The sequence below is a fragment of the Podarcis liolepis genome (genome assembly GCF_965112155.1).
Source record: "Podarcis liolepis genome assembly, chromosome: 1".
In the NCBI taxonomy this organism is placed as follows: domain Eukaryota; kingdom Metazoa; phylum Chordata; class Lepidosauria; order Squamata; family Lacertidae; genus Podarcis; species Podarcis liolepis.
The window spans coordinates 44,449,468-44,467,859 of NC_139554.1; the positions used below are offsets into that span (position 1 = coordinate 44,449,468).

At 43.5% G+C, this 18,392-nt stretch overlaps 1 protein-coding gene across 2 annotated transcripts in view; it reads right to left on the reverse strand.

The window, feature by feature from the left end:
• Window positions 1-4,536: 4,536 nt before the first annotated feature.
• The window catches only part of LOC310708536 (cytosolic phospholipase A2 epsilon-like), a 46,466-nt gene continuing 32,610 nt past the window's right edge, over window positions 4,537-18,392 (reverse strand). For both annotated transcript variants that reach the window (XM_083507038.1, XM_083507039.1), the window contains 8 exons: window positions 17,816-18,041; window positions 15,410-15,524; window positions 15,145-15,282; window positions 13,769-13,876; window positions 11,608-11,793; window positions 11,118-11,284; window positions 6,127-6,307; window positions 4,537-5,262 (listed from right to left, as the gene is read on the reverse strand). In XM_083507038.1, the coding sequence (XP_083363164.1) occupies window positions 5,048-5,262; window positions 6,127-6,307; window positions 11,118-11,284; window positions 11,608-11,793; window positions 13,769-13,876; window positions 15,145-15,282; window positions 15,410-15,524; window positions 17,816-18,041 (1,336 nt within the window). In that variant the 3' untranslated portion in view covers window positions 4,537-5,047. The remainder of the gene's footprint in view (window positions 5,263-6,126; window positions 6,308-11,117; window positions 11,285-11,607; window positions 11,794-13,768; window positions 13,877-15,144; window positions 15,283-15,409; window positions 15,525-17,815; window positions 18,042-18,392) is intronic.

Here is an 18,392-nt window from a genome sequence, read left to right on the forward strand (position 1 = left end):
GCCCTGTGGAGGGAAGAGAGGAATACAGGAATGAACAATAAATAATTATCTCGACTGAGCTACCAAGAGAGAAAAGTAAACACAGAGGGCTACTTTCGATAAGGAGCCATTGCTGCCTCCTCTGTTTTTGCCCGGTTTTTTTGGACAGGTTTACTAGTCCCTATCCAGAAGCCTTTTTCTTGTGCTCCTTTTTCTTGTGCATTCATTATTTCTCTATCTGTCACCAACCAAGATGGTAGAACAGAGTGGTTATCCTTGATCCCACTCTCAGTACTGTTTGCACCTGCAAAGTTTTTGGCGCAGACCTACTGCTTCATTCTGGAGCATGCACCACAGCTTTCTGCTGAAGTCCTATAACTTTTCATACCACAAATGCTGCCGGTTTTGTTTTCCCAGACTTTGTTGCGCCATAGAGCAAGAGTGACCTTCTGGGTAGCAATAGTGTGTCGTCATTTGGGAAGCATCACATAACTTAGTAAAGCAGAATGATGTGTGGATGGTCAACTATAAATCTGCTAATGGCTTATTATTGCATCAGTAACATGTTGCAGAATACACCTGGTTGGGGGAACCCCACCAGTCTGGAGATGCCCCAGGTATCTAGAATAATATTTGTTTTTAATTTAAAACAAAACAACCTCCTGAGGACTGAGTTTTCTGGAGTGTTGAGGGTTCAGGGAGATTGGGAGTGGAGGGAGAGGGAAAAACAGCATGGGCTAGAACATAATCAGCCTGATCAAGCGAGTGACCGTTTATCATGCCCTGGAAAAGGGTATTAGGTTAGCAAATTAGGTATACCATAAGGGTATTAGGTATACCATAAGGCTTTCACCCCTTCTCTTAGTTCAAAATAGGCATTGGCCACATTGAAGTAAAAAAGAATTCTGGGTGAGAGAAATGAATTGGCATTGGAAGAAAAGCAATTCCTAGTTGCTTAATTAATAACTCCTCCAAGGGTTCCAAAGACCCTAGTAGCTTCTTGAATTATCCTGGAAGGCTTGGTGAACCTACGGTAAGTTTGGGGATGCACCCCAAAGCTTCCTGCTCAGTTTACCCCAAATCTCTGCAGTCAGTGCTTTACAGTAATTGGATTGCCATGCTGAGATTCTCAGGTTTGGTGTTGGGTCCTATCTAGACCCTAGAACTTAGCAGAATCTCATACTATTGCACAATGGGCAACTTAAATCATGCCCTTCCCTGCAATTCCTGTTAAGTCCTCAGCTTGTCATAGTACATTCACCAACTGCAACCATTCAGTGATAGGAATTGGTGACTAAGAGACTGAGCTACACACAAGGATGTTCCTAGTTTAAATTTTCCCTCTACCCTGAATTAACTAGGTGGCCTTTTCAAGTCAATCTCAATCTCAGACCTCCCCCCTTATTTATTCATGTTATTAAAATATTTTTATATACCACTATTCATTCAAAAAAAACCCCATCAGGGTGATTTAAAACAGTTATAAAGAAAACCATATGAAAAAATTAAAATCAGATCTGATTATTATGGAAAGATGTGTTGTTAATTGCCTGCATAAGCCTGACAGAATAGAAAAGTTTTCAGCAAAGTTGAAATAGAGGGCCCCTGCTGAATGCCTGTTGGCAAAGGGTTCCACAGGACACAGCTGGTGGTGCTAAAGGATGTTTTAATAATGGTGTCACATGTCAGGTGCCTTCTGCAGCCCCACACTGAGCACCTTGCAGTAATCCAGCCTCAAGGTTTCCAGTGCATGGACTACACTGGAAAAGAACATCTGTAGCTGGTAAACCAGACAAAGCTGGTAAAAGGCACTCCTAGCCTCAGAGAGCATGGGTCTCTAATGAAGTACCCAAGCTACACCCCTACAATGTGGGATAACAATAATAATTGACCTTACAGCAGGGGTAACTGTAGTTGTTGAGATGCTGGACTGTAATTTCCATTATCCCTGACCATTGATTATGCTGGCTGGCTGTTGTAGTCCAATAACAGCTGGAAGGCCACTAAGTTCCCCTTCCCTGCATTGTAGGGTTCTTGCAAGGCTTGTAGCTAGATGCATTAGTACTGAATATGAAAGTTTCCCACAACAGCTTGCAATTATGGTGGCATCTCAGAATCTGTATTCATTTTGAATACCAGTTCCTTACATCTCATAAATGTAACACTGCAGCATATCCCCAAAATTATTGATTTGGCAGGTGAAATGTTAGGCATCTTGCTCTGGTACTGAATCTAAAAATGTTAATATTAATGCTTAATAATTTGATAGTGTAAAAGAGATCCTTGTTACCTAAGATTTTTATGCCCTGCCATCCTATCTATCTTACTTGCGAGAACCCAAACATCTTCCCACAATGGAAGAGCTGATGTATCTTCCTGCAACAAAAACCATAAAAGTTTGTTGTTGGTACAGTACAATTCCCATCCCTATCCAGTATGAATGCTGAATAATAGTAGTAGAAGAAGAAGAGTTTGGATTTGATATCCCGCCTTTCACTCCCTTTAAGGAGTCTCAAAGCGGCTAACATTCTCCTTTCCCTTCCTCCCCCACAACAAACACTCTGTGAGGTGAGTGGGGCTGAGAGACTTCACAGAAGTGTGACTGGCCCAAGGTCACCCAGCAGCTGCATGTGGAGGAGCGGAGACGCGAACCCGGTTCCCCAGATTACGAGACTACCGCTCTTAACCACTACACCACACTGGCTCTCTGAATAGTGATTCAGTCTGTTTCTGAAGATGGGCACAAGGCATCCCATGCAGAATTAAATCTACTTTTCTTTTATTTGAAATCTTGTGCATTCTGAAAACTACTAGTGCACCAGCTGGTAAGATCTTCAGTTAATGAAATGTGCTTGCAGCTTTTGTACATGCAGAAAATGATTTCCTGAAGGTGCAAAACGAAACCCTTTATGTTATAAATTTTAGCCATGCAATCTCTGCATTAAACCCAGGACTAGTTCTCTTAAATAAAAATCATTCATCTTTCTTTTTTCTCAGTCTCTGTGTGTAGATACAGACTTTTTTGTGGGGGTTGTCTGTTGCGCTGGGTGCTATATAAAGAATGAGGATGGGATAGGGATGGAGGTGGCGCTGTGGTCTAAACCAGTGTTTCCCAACCTTTTTTGGGCAAAGGCACACTTGTTTCATGAAAAAAATCTTGAGGCACACCACCATGCCAGATGGGGAAAGGTCACTTTTTACTTATGTAAAAATAAAATTAAAAAATAGTAACAGCATAGAAGGTAATGGTTAGGCTAGCATCCCTCTTCCAAATATGCTAGGTTTTTATTTGCAGGGACTGTTCTACATGGGAAAGCATTCAGCACTGTCATTCTCCCATCTGCCATCTGAATTGGTACTATTCTGGGTCAACTTACTCTGCTGCATGTGTAGATGAAAATGGCACCAAGTGTGGGGGAGGGGGCAGAACAGGTTTCAGATACAGGATATTAAGCATACACGTACTTCAGATTGAACTGGTTGCTTGCTTTGCAAGTTTTCATTTCTCAAATGACTGCCTTGGCAAGCGCAATACCTACCAGGCTCAACGCCGGTCTCGCGCTGCCGCTTCCCGCGCTCTCAAGGACCCGGGAGGAGGAAGGCGTGAAGGGAATCCCGAAGGCGCGAAAACCTCGCGCATGCGCAGGCCTTCCGCCTGCGACAGCCCAGTAGGCCGGCCGAAGCGAGCGGCGATGGGATGTGGGAGGGAGCTCGCTCGCCGCCCCGCGTGTGCCTATGTGGGGCACGTTATAGCCCCGTGACGTCAGCGCCACGCAGGCAGCCAGGCAGGCAGACGGCGAGAGCCCCACGCTGGGCGGCCTCTCCTCGCCGCCCCGCCTCTCGCCGCCCGACTCGCCCGCCTCCCTCCCACGGCACACCAGGCAATGTCTCGCGGCACACTAGTGTGCCGCGGAACACCAGTTGGGAAACACTGGTCTAAACCACTGAGACTCTTGGGCTTGCTGATCAGAAGGTTGGCAGTTCAAATCCCCGTGATGGAGTGAGCTCCAGTTGCTCTGTCCCAGTACCTGCCAAGCTAGCAGTTCAAAAGCACACCAGTGCAAGTAGATAAATAGGTATCGCTGTGGCGGGAAGGTAAATGGTGTTTCCATGTGCTCTGGTTTCCATCATGGTGTCCAGTTGCACCAGAAGCGGTTTAGTCATGCTGGCCACATGACCCGGAAAGCTGTTTGCTGACAAATGCTGGCTCCCTCGGCCTGAAAGCCAGACGAGCGCTGTAACCCCATAGTCTCCTTTGACTGGACTTAACCATCCAGGGGTCCTTTACCTTTACCTTTATATGAAGAAATCACCCTTATTCCAGTAGCCAGGAATCTTTGCCCCATCATCCTGTTGTGTAAACACTGATGTGTAAGGATTCACCACCACCGCCCCAGCATCAAAACATGATCAGCACCATGTTCGTCGACAGTTTTGAACAGCTTTCCCTCCTTCCCTATCAAATCATAGGACCAATCAGATTCATCCAATGAAGATTCTTAGATAGAACAGTATGAGTACTGCCTGTTCCTGCACATGGAGACTTTTCCAGAGTGATACTGTTGCATAGGTACCAGAAACTGGTTTTATTTGTTTTAATAAAAATAATTTAGCACTACTCATATTTCAGCAAAACAATTTTATGCAAAACACTTGTTCTTACATAATTTGTACAGAAACCGTGAAACGATACATAAAACACCTCAAATGCATTGGGAAAGGGAGTGATATGTAGAGCATAAATAGCACTGTAAGAAAGAAGTTTTACAGTGTATTTCTACAATAATTTGTTCAGAGCACTTAAAAGTAGCTTCCAAGATGATAATGTAATGTACGGCCACAGAACTGTCTATGAAGAACAAAAGTAGAATGACTTACAGTATTCATTAATAATTTCTAATATCCAGTATTTCCTCCTGAAGGGGTTGAACAGCGACTTTAATATTTGTTTGATTGAGTTCTTTGTTTTTCCTTCTGGAATGAATGCCGATTACTCCCTAGTACTGAACAATGTCAGAGGTTTGAGGCTCTCTTTCCGCTAAAAGGCTTGCCGTGGATTTTGAAATTGTTAACTCTTCTTCTTCTGCTTCTTCCGTTCCACAGCTATGCGCAAAGTTTTGAAAATCAAATCTATGTTATTTTGGATGTTGTACTCACAAAGTTTTACTAGCTTTTGGAAGTCCTTTTCTGAATACCGCAAAGTATATACATCATATGGGCCAAAGGAACTGGTAAGATCACCAATGTCACCATCTTCCATCTCCTCAGGGCTTCGTTTCACACCTAAGATTTAAAAACAATATATAAGTAGGTAGTTTTATTTCAGAGGGATAGCCTGGTTTTTGTTGCAGCAAACACCACAGAGAGTCTTGTGGTATCGTAAAGACTAACAGATTTAATTCAGCATAAACTTTTGTGGGCAGGAGTCCACTTCTTCAGATATATAAATTGTTAATTGTCATGCATGAGGTATATGTACATGGGAAATAACCCGGAAAGAAATAAAGATATCATTTTGGTGAGGAAAATAGGGAAGGCTTATTATTGTCTTCAATAATTTGTACAGCAAAATGCATTACAGACTTTAAAGCATCTCTTTTGGAAAATCATTCTGTTGGAGTGTAATTATTCTTCCCTTTATTTCATTTTCTCCTCAGTACAGAAGCAGTGTGCCCCAATCTTCTTTCGGAATGTGTGGCTGAGACCGGACTGAATTAAAACTGGGTCTTTAGGTCTGAGTGCAATACTTCATCCAGCTGACTGTGCTATCTCAAAAATCAATGCTTTGGTCCAAATGCTGGCATGGAAGACCTATGACATCTCCCATCTCCCAAGTACAACTGCAGAAAAAAACTCGATAGCTTTTTGGGGTGGCAGTATTTTTAGAAGAGCACATGAAGCCACATGTCATCTGGGACATGCACAGCCCAGTGTCACCTCCGATGTTGCAAAGAATATGACTGGTGGGGAAAGGGGGGGGGGCGTATCCTGAATTGTGTACTGCTTCTGTTTAGTAGTAAGCATGTCTTCCCCCTGCTTCTTCATTTTCCTTTTGAAACAACTCTCTTAGATTTCCAACTTAGTCAAAGAACAGAATTGATCATAATGTAATGAAAAGCAAAAATTATCAGACTTGTACAGACTTACCAGGCGCTTTATACTCTTTGAATGTGTCACACACTAAGGGGAAAAGAAGCACTATTGGAATTTCAGGGCCCTCTTGATCTCCCACCAAGTAGCATTCCTTCAGATCACCATCATCCTTTGGTATAATTTGAGGGAATGGGACTCCTTGTTCTGAGAAATACTCTGCGGCTTTTTCCAGAGGCTATGTAAGGGGGATAAAATCCAAGCATGATTTTAATAGTGGAGCCATTACTTGATAGACTGGAAGGGCATTCACACACGCTTAATTCGTAGACTTTTTTTTTTAAAAAAAAAATCTCTGGTTTCCCCAATCCCAGCAACATGGAACACTGCAGTGTTTGCACTTCACCTGTGACCAGAAGGTCATCTTAAATTCTCCATTAAAGGGCTTTGAGATTCTATCTCAGCTGTGTGGAAGGCAAATTATGCTGCAGAATGAACTAATTATATTGTTAGCCATCTCTTTTTGGGGAGAAGGGTGCCCTTAGTTGCCCAAACTTAACTATGTGAACAGCTTGTAGGGTGATTGGAAACCTTAAAGAACCCCACCCATTAATATCAATTTTGTTCAACCTTGCTCAACTCCCAGAACTTCCATCTCTGTTCCGAGTAAATAAGAGGAAGAGTTGGAGAAAGGAGTGCTGAGGGCAAGAGAAGAAACCCCCCCAAAGCCCTTGAGAAAGTAAGTCTTCAAGGGGATTAATTGCTTTGGGACCTTTCATTTGGTAAAAAGTGCTATAAAAACCTCATTAAATAAATCAATCCACAGTTGTCCCAGTGGTAGCAGCAGTATCAAAGCAAAAGGCCTTTTCTTTGCAACTGAAAGAAAGAAAGAATGGGAAAGAAGTTTTTCTCAGTGTGGTCTGGAAACTTGGCTGGCACTGTTCTTGCAAACAGGACTGAGAACATACATCCTGTGTTGTTGTTTAGTCGTGTCCAACTCTTCGTGACCCCATGGACCAGAGCACGCCAGGCACTCCTGTCTTCCACTGCCTCCCGCAGTTTGGTCAGACTCATGTTTGTAGCTTCAAAGACACTATCCAACCATCTCGTCCTCTGTCGTCCCCTTCTCCTTGTGCCCTCCATCTTTCCCAACATCAGGGTCTTTTCCAGGGAGTCTCCTCTTCTCATGAGGTGGCCAAAGTATTGGAGCCTCAGCTTCACGATCTGTCCTTCCAGTGAGCACTCAGGGCTGATTTCCTACAGAATGGATAGGTTTGATCTTCTTGCAGTCCATGGGACTCTCAAGAGTCTCCTCCAGCACCATAATTCAAAAGCATCAATTCTTCGGCGATCAGCCTTCTTTATGGTCCAGCTCTCACTTCCATACATCACTACTGGGAAAACCATAGCTTTCACTATACGGACCTTTGTTGGCAAGGTAATGTCTCTACTTTTTAAGATGCTGTCTAGGTTGGTCATTGCTTTCCTCCCAAGAAGCAGGCGTCTCTTAATTTTGTGGCTGCTGTCACCATCTGCAGTGATCATGGAGCCCAAGAAAGTAAAATCTCTCACTGCCTCCATTTCTTCTCCTTCTATTTGTCAGGAGGTGATGGGACCAGTGGCCATTATCTTCATTTTTTTGATGTTGAGCTTCAGACCATATTTTGCGCTCTCCTCTTTCACCCTCAATAAAAGGTTCTTTAATTCCTCCTCACTTTCTGCCATCAAGGTTGTGTCATCTGCATATCTGAGGTTGTTGATATTTCTTCCAGCAATCTTAATTCCGGCTAGGGATTCATCCAGCCCAGCCTTTCGCATGATGAATTCTGCATATAAGTTAAATAAGCAGGGAGACAATATACAGCCTTGTCGTACTCCTTTCCCAATTTTGAACCAATCAGTTGTTCCCAGGGGCGCCGACTTATAAAAAATATTGGGGGGGGGGCCCATACCAGGGTCCTGCCGCTGGTTCGCTCGGGTAGCCGGGAGAACACAGTTCGAGGTGGCGGTGTTGGGGAGAGACCCTCGCTCAGGGAGCCACTAGACTTGGCGGCCGGCGGCCTATCTGGGGGGTTTTGGAGTGTATTTCGGCGGAGCGATTGGGGAGGAGGGGGCTTGTTGCTGGATTCTTCAGCTGAGCCGGAGATCCGCTGCTGGGGGTCCCTGGGCCGAGTTGTGAGCATGGCCTGCTGAAGGGAGATCCAGCCGATTGCGCGACGGGGACGGCCGGGGCTCTCCGGCTAGGGCGCGCGGCTGGCTGGCTGGCGAGGGAGCAGGTGGGGAGGAGGCGGGGGTCCTCACTCTCTTAGGAAACGCACCCGCGCGCCCGATTGCCACAAAGTCCGAAGGGTGCGTGTGTGGAATTAAAAAGCAAAAACGAGATACGGGGAGGGCAGGCAAAGAGTTTTCTGCAAGAGGATGGAGGGCAGGTTGAAGAGAAAATCACTCAGGATGAGACAGTCAAATCAGCCATGATAAAATGGGCTCAGGATATTGGGTATAACATCATGTTTGAGGACTGGGAAAGGTTATGGACCACCGGAATGAAATTCACGGCATGTAATGCCTTGAAGGAAAATATTATGAAAATGATTTATAGGTGGTACATGACCCCAGTCAAGCTTGCAAAAATATATCACCTGTCTGATAATAAATGTTGGAAATGTAAGGAGGCTGAAGGGACATTCTTTCACCTCTGGTGGACTTGTCCAAAAGTGAAGGCCTTCTGGGAAATGATCTATAATGAGTTAAAAAAGGTATTTAAGTATACCTTTCCCAAGAAACCAGAGGCCTTCCTCTTGGGCATTGTTGGCCAGAAAGTGTTAAAGAAGGATAGAACTTTCTTTATGTATGCAACTACAGCAGCAAGAATACTTATCGCAAAATATTGGAAGACACAAGATTTGCCCACACTGGAAGAGTGGCAGACGCAATTGATGGACTACATGGAACTGGCTGAAATGACTGGCAGAATCCGAGATTTGGGAGAAGAAACAACGGAAGAGGACTGGAAAAAATTTAAGGACTATTTACAAAAACAATATAAGTTGTATGAATGTTAAAAATTTACACGATTCGGAAACTATAGCTTCAGCAATTAGATTTGGGAAACAGGAAATTATATTTTAAGTAAGAAAAGGTCAAAATCTAAGGTAATACTATGTTTAATTTAAGATATAAGTAACTGATGAAAAGTATGTTAAATTTAGAGGTATAGTATTTGAAAAGTACAAAATAAGGTACGAAACAAGGGAATAATTTGCTGATATCTTTATTATAAAGAATGCAGGGTAAGGGAGATGCGAGGAAGTCCAGTTAGTTATATAAAAAATGTGTTGAATGGTTGGTTTTCTTTTCTTCTTTTTCTTTTTTTCTTTTTCTTGTTCTTTTACTTTTTTCTTCAGTGTATGTTTCTAACTTTGTATTTGAAAACTTAATAAAATATTTATAAAAAAAGAAGAAGAGAAAATCCTTTCGCTTTTCTGGGGCGCAGGGAAGTCTCAGAGCCGGAGGTTGGGGAAGGGACCCCCTTTGCTCTGCCCTCTTCTCCCGTCTTAGATTCGCATGGGGGTCCCCGCCCGAGCTTGCCTGGCCACCGGGCCACACAAGGGCCGCGCTCTACGCGGCGCACCTTGCTAGCCGCGCAGCTGTCCTCCGCGGCTGCGGAGCGGCCCTGCGCCGGTGCCCAGCCCCTCTGGGCGCCCGCTGCGCTGCCAATGACAAGCGGGCGACGTCGCGGGCGGGGAAGGCGTCGCTTTCTTTCCTGATCCTTCATCCTCCCAGTCTTCCAGCCCTTTTTTGGGTTGGAAGCTCGTCTCGTTCGCCCTTCTCCTTTCTTCACCCTGCGCGCAATTTTCCTCCCTCGTCTCCCTCCCCATTTCTCCTTCCTTCCTTCCTTCCTGACTGACGGGCTTGGGCTCGGGCTCCGGGTCGGGCTCGGACTCGGGCAGCCACAGCGTCGGCGGTGTTGGCGATCGGCGGCGCGGGGGGATGGCCCTCCCGGGGGAGCTGGCGCTGCTCAATGGGGTTGCCAAGGAGACAGGCCGGCCGCCCCCTCCCCCGGCCCGGCGCCCCCCGCCGCGCCGGTGCCCGTTATCGAGCTGGTGCGCGCCGGGCGCCCTATAAAAGCCGCGGACGCGCCCACCGCCGCCCGAGATTATTGGGGGGGCTGAGCCCCCCAAACGAATTTTTGAGGGAGCTCGGGCCCCCTCAGGCCCCATGCAGTCGGCGCCTATGGTTGTTCCATATCCAGTTCTAACTGTAGCTTCTTGTCCCACAAAGAGATTTCTCAGGAGACAGATGAGTTGATCAGGCACTCCCATTTCTTTAAGAACTTGCCATAGTTTGCTGTGGTCAACACAGTCAAAGGCTTTTGCATAGTCAATGAAGCAGAAGTAGATGTCTTTCTGGAACTCTCTAGCTTTCTCCATAATCCAGCGCATGTTTGCAATTTGGTCTCTGGTTCCTCTGCCTCTTCTAAATCCAGCTTGCACTTCTGGGAGTTCTCAGTCCACATACTGCTTGAGCCTTCCTTGTAGAATTTTAAGCATAACCTTGCTAGGTTATACATCCTGTGCATACATCCTGTGCATAGGCTTTTAACAGCTCTCACACAAAAGTCACCTCCTTATTTGTGTATTCAGAACTGACCTCCAAATATATGTCTTGTGTACATGCAAACAAAAAGCAGCAGAACTTGTCTCGAAGAGAAAAAACTGATTTGGTGGACCTAACTGCTTTCACAGAAGCCGTGGTGCAATGTGAATAAAGCTAGCAGAATATTTATCTTATCTCTCTTCCATCTGACAGGGAAGATGTGTGAAAGACAGCATTTGTCAGTTTCCCCTTCTCACAGCCCTGGTATTGCTGATGGCAGAGGAGGAAACAGCTGCAAGAAGATGATTTCAACAGAAGAGAAGGCACAGACCATCAACTTCCTCTTTGTATGATAGGGACAGAAATGAGTAACCGACTGTCAAAAGCAAATAAGTTATGCACACTCCCATTATCTGTGTTGGGGGGGAGGAGCTGTGCTCAAGATTACTTACCATTATTTGTGATCCTGCGCTGTAATTTAAGTGTATTATGAGATCCACATTTCTTCCCTGCCTCATGAGCGGTGGGTAGCTGCTTTCAAAGGCAAAAGCATTATCTACCAGATACAGGTAATCTTCAGCTCCTGTCAGCTGGTTCGGAAAGGTATCAAGATCACAGTCTGAAAGAAATGAATTTGTGGTCAGAAACAGGCAGTGCTGCTCCTACGGGGAACATAAAGAAACAGAAAATGCACTCAAAATATAGTTCTCCCCACTCATGACATTTCAAGAGACTGTCCATTTCTGGTCTCTGAACTTCTGCCTTTCAGTAACTGGGTAGAGCACACAGTTTCTGTTGCCTACCCAGGAAGTCCTTCCCCTCTGGAAGAAGATGAAATGGTCAGTCCTTAAAGACTCCCTGATTACCATATGAAGGCTTTAGGTATTGGCCAAGCAAGCTAACCCAAGGGAACTTTCATTTAAAAAAGAGCTCTTGCTATACCTTTCCACTTTGAAAATTCGCTCTCCAGGTATTCGTTGTGCATCGGGCAGCCTCTCAGAAAATTAGGGACCACCGAAACTGCTGGTCGCCACATAATGACATTTTCAAAAGCATTGGCAAGGCTGTCCGGAGGATACTGCATACGGGTAGGGAGTTTATCTGTTGACGGATACCAAGGACACTCCTCTGTAGAAGGAACAACATATGAAATGCATTTTTTTTCTATGTTAGAAAATAGTAACCATGCTATGAGATCCTTGGAATTTACAGTGCTTCATTTCCCCATACCATCTTGGCTTTCTACAAGTTTGGTTTTGTCTCAAATCTACCTAAAACTCCAAAATACTGTTCCAAAGCTGGTCTGCTTATATATGGTCTGCTTCATATATGGTTTCTTAATGTGATTATGTGCAACATTTCATCTGCCTGCGTCATGTAGGTAGACAGCTGTTACACCAGCTCTGTTCTGCACCAACATATGTCATAGGTGTCATCTATTGTTGATATAACCTGCACTGCTGTGTAGGGCCAGCATTTACTAGCCATTTGGACTGGCAGCAATAGCCATGAGATCCAGCCCAAAGCCTATCTGATTTGCAGGAGTTAAGCTCAAAAGTGTTATCACTGCTGCAGGAAGCAAACATTGGGAAACACCTTTGTTGGTAGTATTCCACTCTAAGCTCATTCAGTCAGTATAATACTCACTTGTGCCCCCACCCTTGTGCTAATTGTCAGTGTTGGGTACCAATAGGGTAAACTGTTTTTTAAATGAGGTTTTGAGTCCCTTAGTTCCTTTTACTTAGAAAATCAAAGTCATACTTTACCAATATGTCCCTGTTATCACTGTCATACTTTATTTAAAAAAAGAAAAACTATTTTGTTTAAAGTGTACCTGATTAAAAAAACATGTCTTTGCTAACACAGGCACCATACAGGGTTTACACTTTGTTGCAAACTTGTGTTTTGGAATACAGTAGTTGGTAACTAAAATGTGCCCAGGGAAGTGAAACTGGCCAGATCTGTCTGTTCTAGAAAATGTGTAACTAGAACTCCAGCTGAAGCTATGCACTGAAGTTCCTGGCCACAGACATCCATTGCTCCTCTAAGAGCATGGGTGGCCCAGCAGCATCTCAGTGCAATGCACCTGATTGTTCAGACACAGTGCTATCCCATCAGAAACTCTGTGTATCACCAATTGTAGGCTAGCTCTCTTCTGGTCATTTGTATCTCCATTTTATCTGGATTTAGCCTCAGTTTCTTTGTCCAAATCCAGTCCAGTACAGATCCCAAACACTGGTTTAGAATCTCCATTACTTCTCTGGAATCTGCTAGAACTAAGAGATGGAGTTATGGGGGACAGTACTCCAAAACTGTGGATGGCTGCTCCCATTGGGTTAACGTAGGTGATGAACAGCACAAGGATAACAAGATGAACCCATGACAAGATGGAGTCCCTCAGAGGCACTTTCTGGAATCAGGCTCCGGATAGGGCTGGAATCATCACAATACAGTGCCATCTCAGCCCCAGCCTAGCTAGCCAATCCGGAGAAATCCTGTGGTCTATGATACTGGAAAATGCCCAGAAGGACAGCAGAACAAACAGGTACACACCATCCTGTTTCTTTTCTGGTAAAGGTCACCTAGCAGGGCAACAAAGTCAGTCCCAGGGACAAAACCAGGCCAAAGTAAGCTTGTGATTATTTTGTATATGGCACTAATAATTACTGGTGTGTTTTGTAGCATTGCCTTAAAGAATTGTAAAATACATCACTGAAATACAAAAGGCCCAGTGATGTGTTGTGCACATGTAGGGCATAGTCATGTTCGTACTTTTTGCCCTGCCCTGACATCAGGTCTCTCTCTTCTGATAACCACAGGTTGCCTACAGTTGTCCGTGAAGTCACCCCAAAAAGCAAGCTCCTGCTTGTGTGCATGATCTGAACACCTGTACAGGCAGAAGCCTGTGTGTTAAGAGCTGCTTTATGGGCAACTGTGATGGTTACTGAAAAGAGAGAGGCAAGGCTAAAAGCACTACTCCCAAGTAAACACAGCTATAACATACACACAAATAGCACATAAATAGGACTACAGAAGGAAAGTACATAAATGTTCTGTCCCCATAAATAAACAGAGCAGAAACAAAAATGGAACAGTAACTTACCAAGCTCAGTTATTCTATTTCGTGTCCACATCTGCCAAAAATCTTCCGTACTAACACTCATAAACCAGACATCCATAATATTTATAGAAAATACACTACTCCAGATTCCTGTGTTAGGGAAGAAATTGGGAATAATTTGTGTAGTTTTCATGTTTGAGATGCCCATGTTACATAGTGCCTAAAAGTGGGTGAGCTGTGAGTCTATTTCTTGGTTGAAATCTCACCTCAGTCATGAACCTTTAGGAAGAGCCTCTACTCAGCCTTCTGTTTATGCAAATATATTAATACTGGTATACATTACAAGACTGATAGGGTATACTGAGATAATGTATATAAGAGACTTTGAACAAGAATTGAGCCAAAACTTCTCAGAAGATCACCCAAGAGTGCTAAGGAACAAAGCTAGGCTGGGGACATTGGCCTGGCTGCCAACACAGTTGCCACCGTAAGGAAAAAAAAAAAAGGATATAAATGCTGGAAGGGGAGAGAGAGAAGAAGCAATGTTGATGCCACACCTAATGGTGAGGCACATTTCCTAGAAACTGGATAATTTCTTATCCCTCCAGAGAATAATTGACAAAATGGTACCCATTTTTGCTGCCTATGAATAGGGTGAAAAAATCCAGGAAGTTGTTTTTGCTCTGTTCTAGTTATGAACACATAAAATGTTTTAAGATTGCTATGTCATTATAATTTATAGTTTCTTAGTATAAGCACACAGAGCCACCTACTGGTAAATTAGAACAGAGCACATGATGGGATTTGAAATTATTGGTTATCAAGAACATCTAAGTAAGTAGCTCATTAGTAGCAACACTCCAAACGCTGCAATTATGGAACTATCATAATTTATTTTGCGTCTTTGGTGCAATCATCAAATGCATTCCCACCCTCTTGCTAATTGCATGTAGGATGTGGAAGTGCCTATTTGCCAGCAACAAGGTATAGGAAATGTTTTGTGCATGGTCTTCTAATACATATTGGTCACAGTAGATGATAATTAAGCACACACTTAATTTAAATGTGCTTTATAATAAGATAGATATGTCCCAAATATGTTTAGTCTTTCAGTGTTTTAAGCCAACATAGGAAAATTCTAAATAGAGTGGGTTTTATGTGCTCATAGCAGTGGCAAATAGATTGTTTATCAAAAGAACCTTACTGTACACAGAACTATTTATAATCTGCTAGAGCTCTGTGCTAAAGACACAAATACTCCTAAAAATAAAAATATTTTACTATTATTGGCTACAATCCTGTGCCAATTAATCTGAACTAGATGGGCCATTGGTCTGATTCAGCCAGATCTTCTTATGTTCTTAACTCAATGGGACTTACTGCTGAATAGGTGTCTATAGGACTGCCCTATTAATTACCTTCCAAGAAGCAGATCCGTGATTCTGGGATTTTCTTCATCAAATGACCCATAAAGAATTCACTGCCAAAATGTTCAGCACGAATGTAGGCTCCATATTTTTGAAATCCCACTTCATATGGGGTGAACTCCAACCATTCTAAAAAGGAAGCCACAGAAGAGTATCTTTTAGTATTCCTAAATTACATGAATCAGCCTTTCTAGTCCTCAGTTCTACTGTTTGAGAATTAAATGCAAGCATATATTTATAAAATATTTGCAATTACCTCTAAATCCCCGATTACTTAGTTTTTCCTTTACATTGAGACAAAGATACACAGGCAGAGGGTTCTGGCCATTAGTCAACGCCCGCTGCTGATCTGTGAGTTTATTCTGATCTACCTGTTTGTGAAAGGCAGAAAGAAGCAGTTAATGTAGTTGAAAAGGGTGTAAGAGGCTGTTCTAGAATTTATACTCTAGTGATGGCATCTTACTCTAAACTGAAGCCCAAACTATTGTGCTAAGTTAGTGTGTTAGCCTACTTTGATTCAGCTGCTCTTTCTAAACAAAAAGGGATACGTGCAATTAAATTCTGCCCAACCCCATTCAAAATGAACATTAATGAAAGGTTTTTGAAAGAGCTTGAGGCTTCCTGCATTGAAAACTCTTTTCTTAATGAAAGGTACAGATACTCAAACAATGGACACAGTTGTGAAGAGCATATTGCTAAAATTTTCTGTACAAACAAATGTTTCTTTGAGAAGCCTCCCTAGGAAGCTGCCTTATAACAGGGTTGCCATACGTTCAGGATCCAAACGGGAATTTCAAAAAAATTGACAAAATGTTAGGGTTTTTGCCAGAACAGAACCAGGAAGTGTGTGTTTGTGTGCTTTTTACTTCTTGCAATATGGCCACCCTACCTTATAATGAGCCAGACAACTGGTCCATTTAGCTCAGTACTGATTACATTGAGTGGCAGTGACTGTCCAGGGTTTCAGGCAGGGTTTTCTACCTGGAGATGCCAGGAATTCCCCCCCCCCCCCCGGAGATGCTGTTACCACTGAGCGATATCCCTTCCGCCAATATCATTTGATGGGAGTGATTAGAGGAGGCTCATAAGCCCCCATTCACACTTCATTCCATGCAAAGGGGCTCCACATAATTAAAGGGTAGCATGGCTGTCCCACAATCCTTATTCCTGAAGTTGTGCCTGGTCCAGTTCCATCCTTGGCCTCTGTACATTTAAAGTGTGAACTGGCTAGACTTGTGATTGGGAGCAGTGTGGCCCCATGACCCTTGCACCATATGGAGTTTCTTCGTGTGGGATAACACGTGAAAGCTGAGGGATTCCTATATGCATCGAATGTATGATAAACACCCAACTATTTGCAGTGCACGTATATCCTTTTCTGACTTCAGACACCAAACATCACAGTGTACAATGAAGATTGATATAGATGTTCCATCAACACCTCCACAATATGGCGCTCAGGCAGAATTTACAGTGCTCCCACCTCAGCACCTACTGGTAGGTGCCAACTCTCTGGGGGCCCAAGCACCCACAAAATTCCCCATGAAGGGGCTGAGCACCCACAAATTTTCGTGCCAGTGCCATGCATGCTGGATGGCACCCACAGCCCCAGGGACAAACTGACACTCCTATCTGACATTATATTTTGGTATGTTAAGAAGCATGGTTGGGATTGTGTTCAATGAAGCACTAAGCAGCTCATTCCATCAGCACAATGATCATCACAATCCTTGCAAAACGTAATGTTCCCTCCTCTCCTCTGTCTGCCCACTCCCTAAATCTGTTCTAGTGTGTGTGTTCCCACAATCTCTAGAGCAGATTAGGGGATGGAGGGAAGTCCTATTCCACTACCAGTAATTCTTGCACTTCTGCGATTATTTAATTGAATACCATCCATTACCTAGCACTTTTCTGGGTGAAGAAAAAACAAAATGGATTTTACTAGTAATTTAGGATTGCTGTCTTTGGGTCTTTCTTATGGAATCAAACACTTCTGTGATATACGCTACTATTTTGTAACTTAAAAAAATTATCCTGCCCAGATGCCTCACTTCATCTTACTGGGATGCAGTGTTAGAAACTGAGATATGAAAGCTAGCAGCTAAATGGCACCTTAAACCTTGGTTGTGGGCACAACAACAGAATGTCTAGGCATGCTTTTTTATAACAAGATTACAAAACTGAAAATGAATGAACTACAGCTAAAATATTATGTTCATTTTTCACATGGTCTAGTCCTTCCCCTGCCCACCCCCACCCCTCACTAATATTCTTAAGAGGGTCTCTTCTCCAGTCTTCAGGCAGTAGCTGGAAATGGGAAGTCAGAAAAGGGTCCTCTTTTCCTTCCACTCTGCAAATCTTTTAATCTGAAATCTTAGGCGCAGTACTGCGCCCAGAGCTCAGAAACTGCTCATGCTAATGAAATTGCCTGTCACAAAATGTGCCTAGAACAATGAGAATTTTGAACACTGTTGGGATGTATTTGACTTAATCAGAGTAAAGCTGTTGAAACTATTAAGCTTGTCACAACTAATTTAAGTTCATTAATTTCAGTGGGTCTACTCTGAGTATGATGGAACTTGAAATGCTTCATTTTTGCTAGATTGTACCCCTAATCAAAACTAGGCATTAGCTGGTGTTTTTAGAGTAAAGTATATAATACCGTATCGTGTAGCATGGCTTCAATGATAAGTCCCCAAAGATCTGTAAAAGAGATATGATGCCCTTCTTGATAACGCTGCCACAGCTCCTTTGAATAGTATGCTAGACGTTCTGGGGAAAAACTGGCAAGGAACTTGTTTTTTTTCAGTTGTTTTTGGACTTCAACGAGTGGCTCTTCTAAATTTTTATGTGACCAATTAGGATCATCATACAAATTTGCCATTGTCCTGGAAAGAAACACAGTAAATACAGATTTGGGTTCAGAAGAGGAGAAACATGAAATGTAGGTGTTTGACACTTTGTGGCCATGTCTTTACTTGAGTTCTAGGTTTGGGGGATCCATGTGAACTGTATTGAGAGCAGCAATTATTGGAGCATTCCCAGTAAAAGATTGGCCATTTGTGCTAGCCAAAGATGATAACTCAGCTTTCACTACTTTGAGAGCCAGTGTGGTGTAGTGGTTAAGAATGGTGGACTCATAATCTGGTGAACTGGGTTCGATTCCCTTCTCCTCCACATGCAGCTGCTGTGTGACCTTGGGCTAGTCACACTTCTCTGAAGTCTCTCAGCCCCACTCA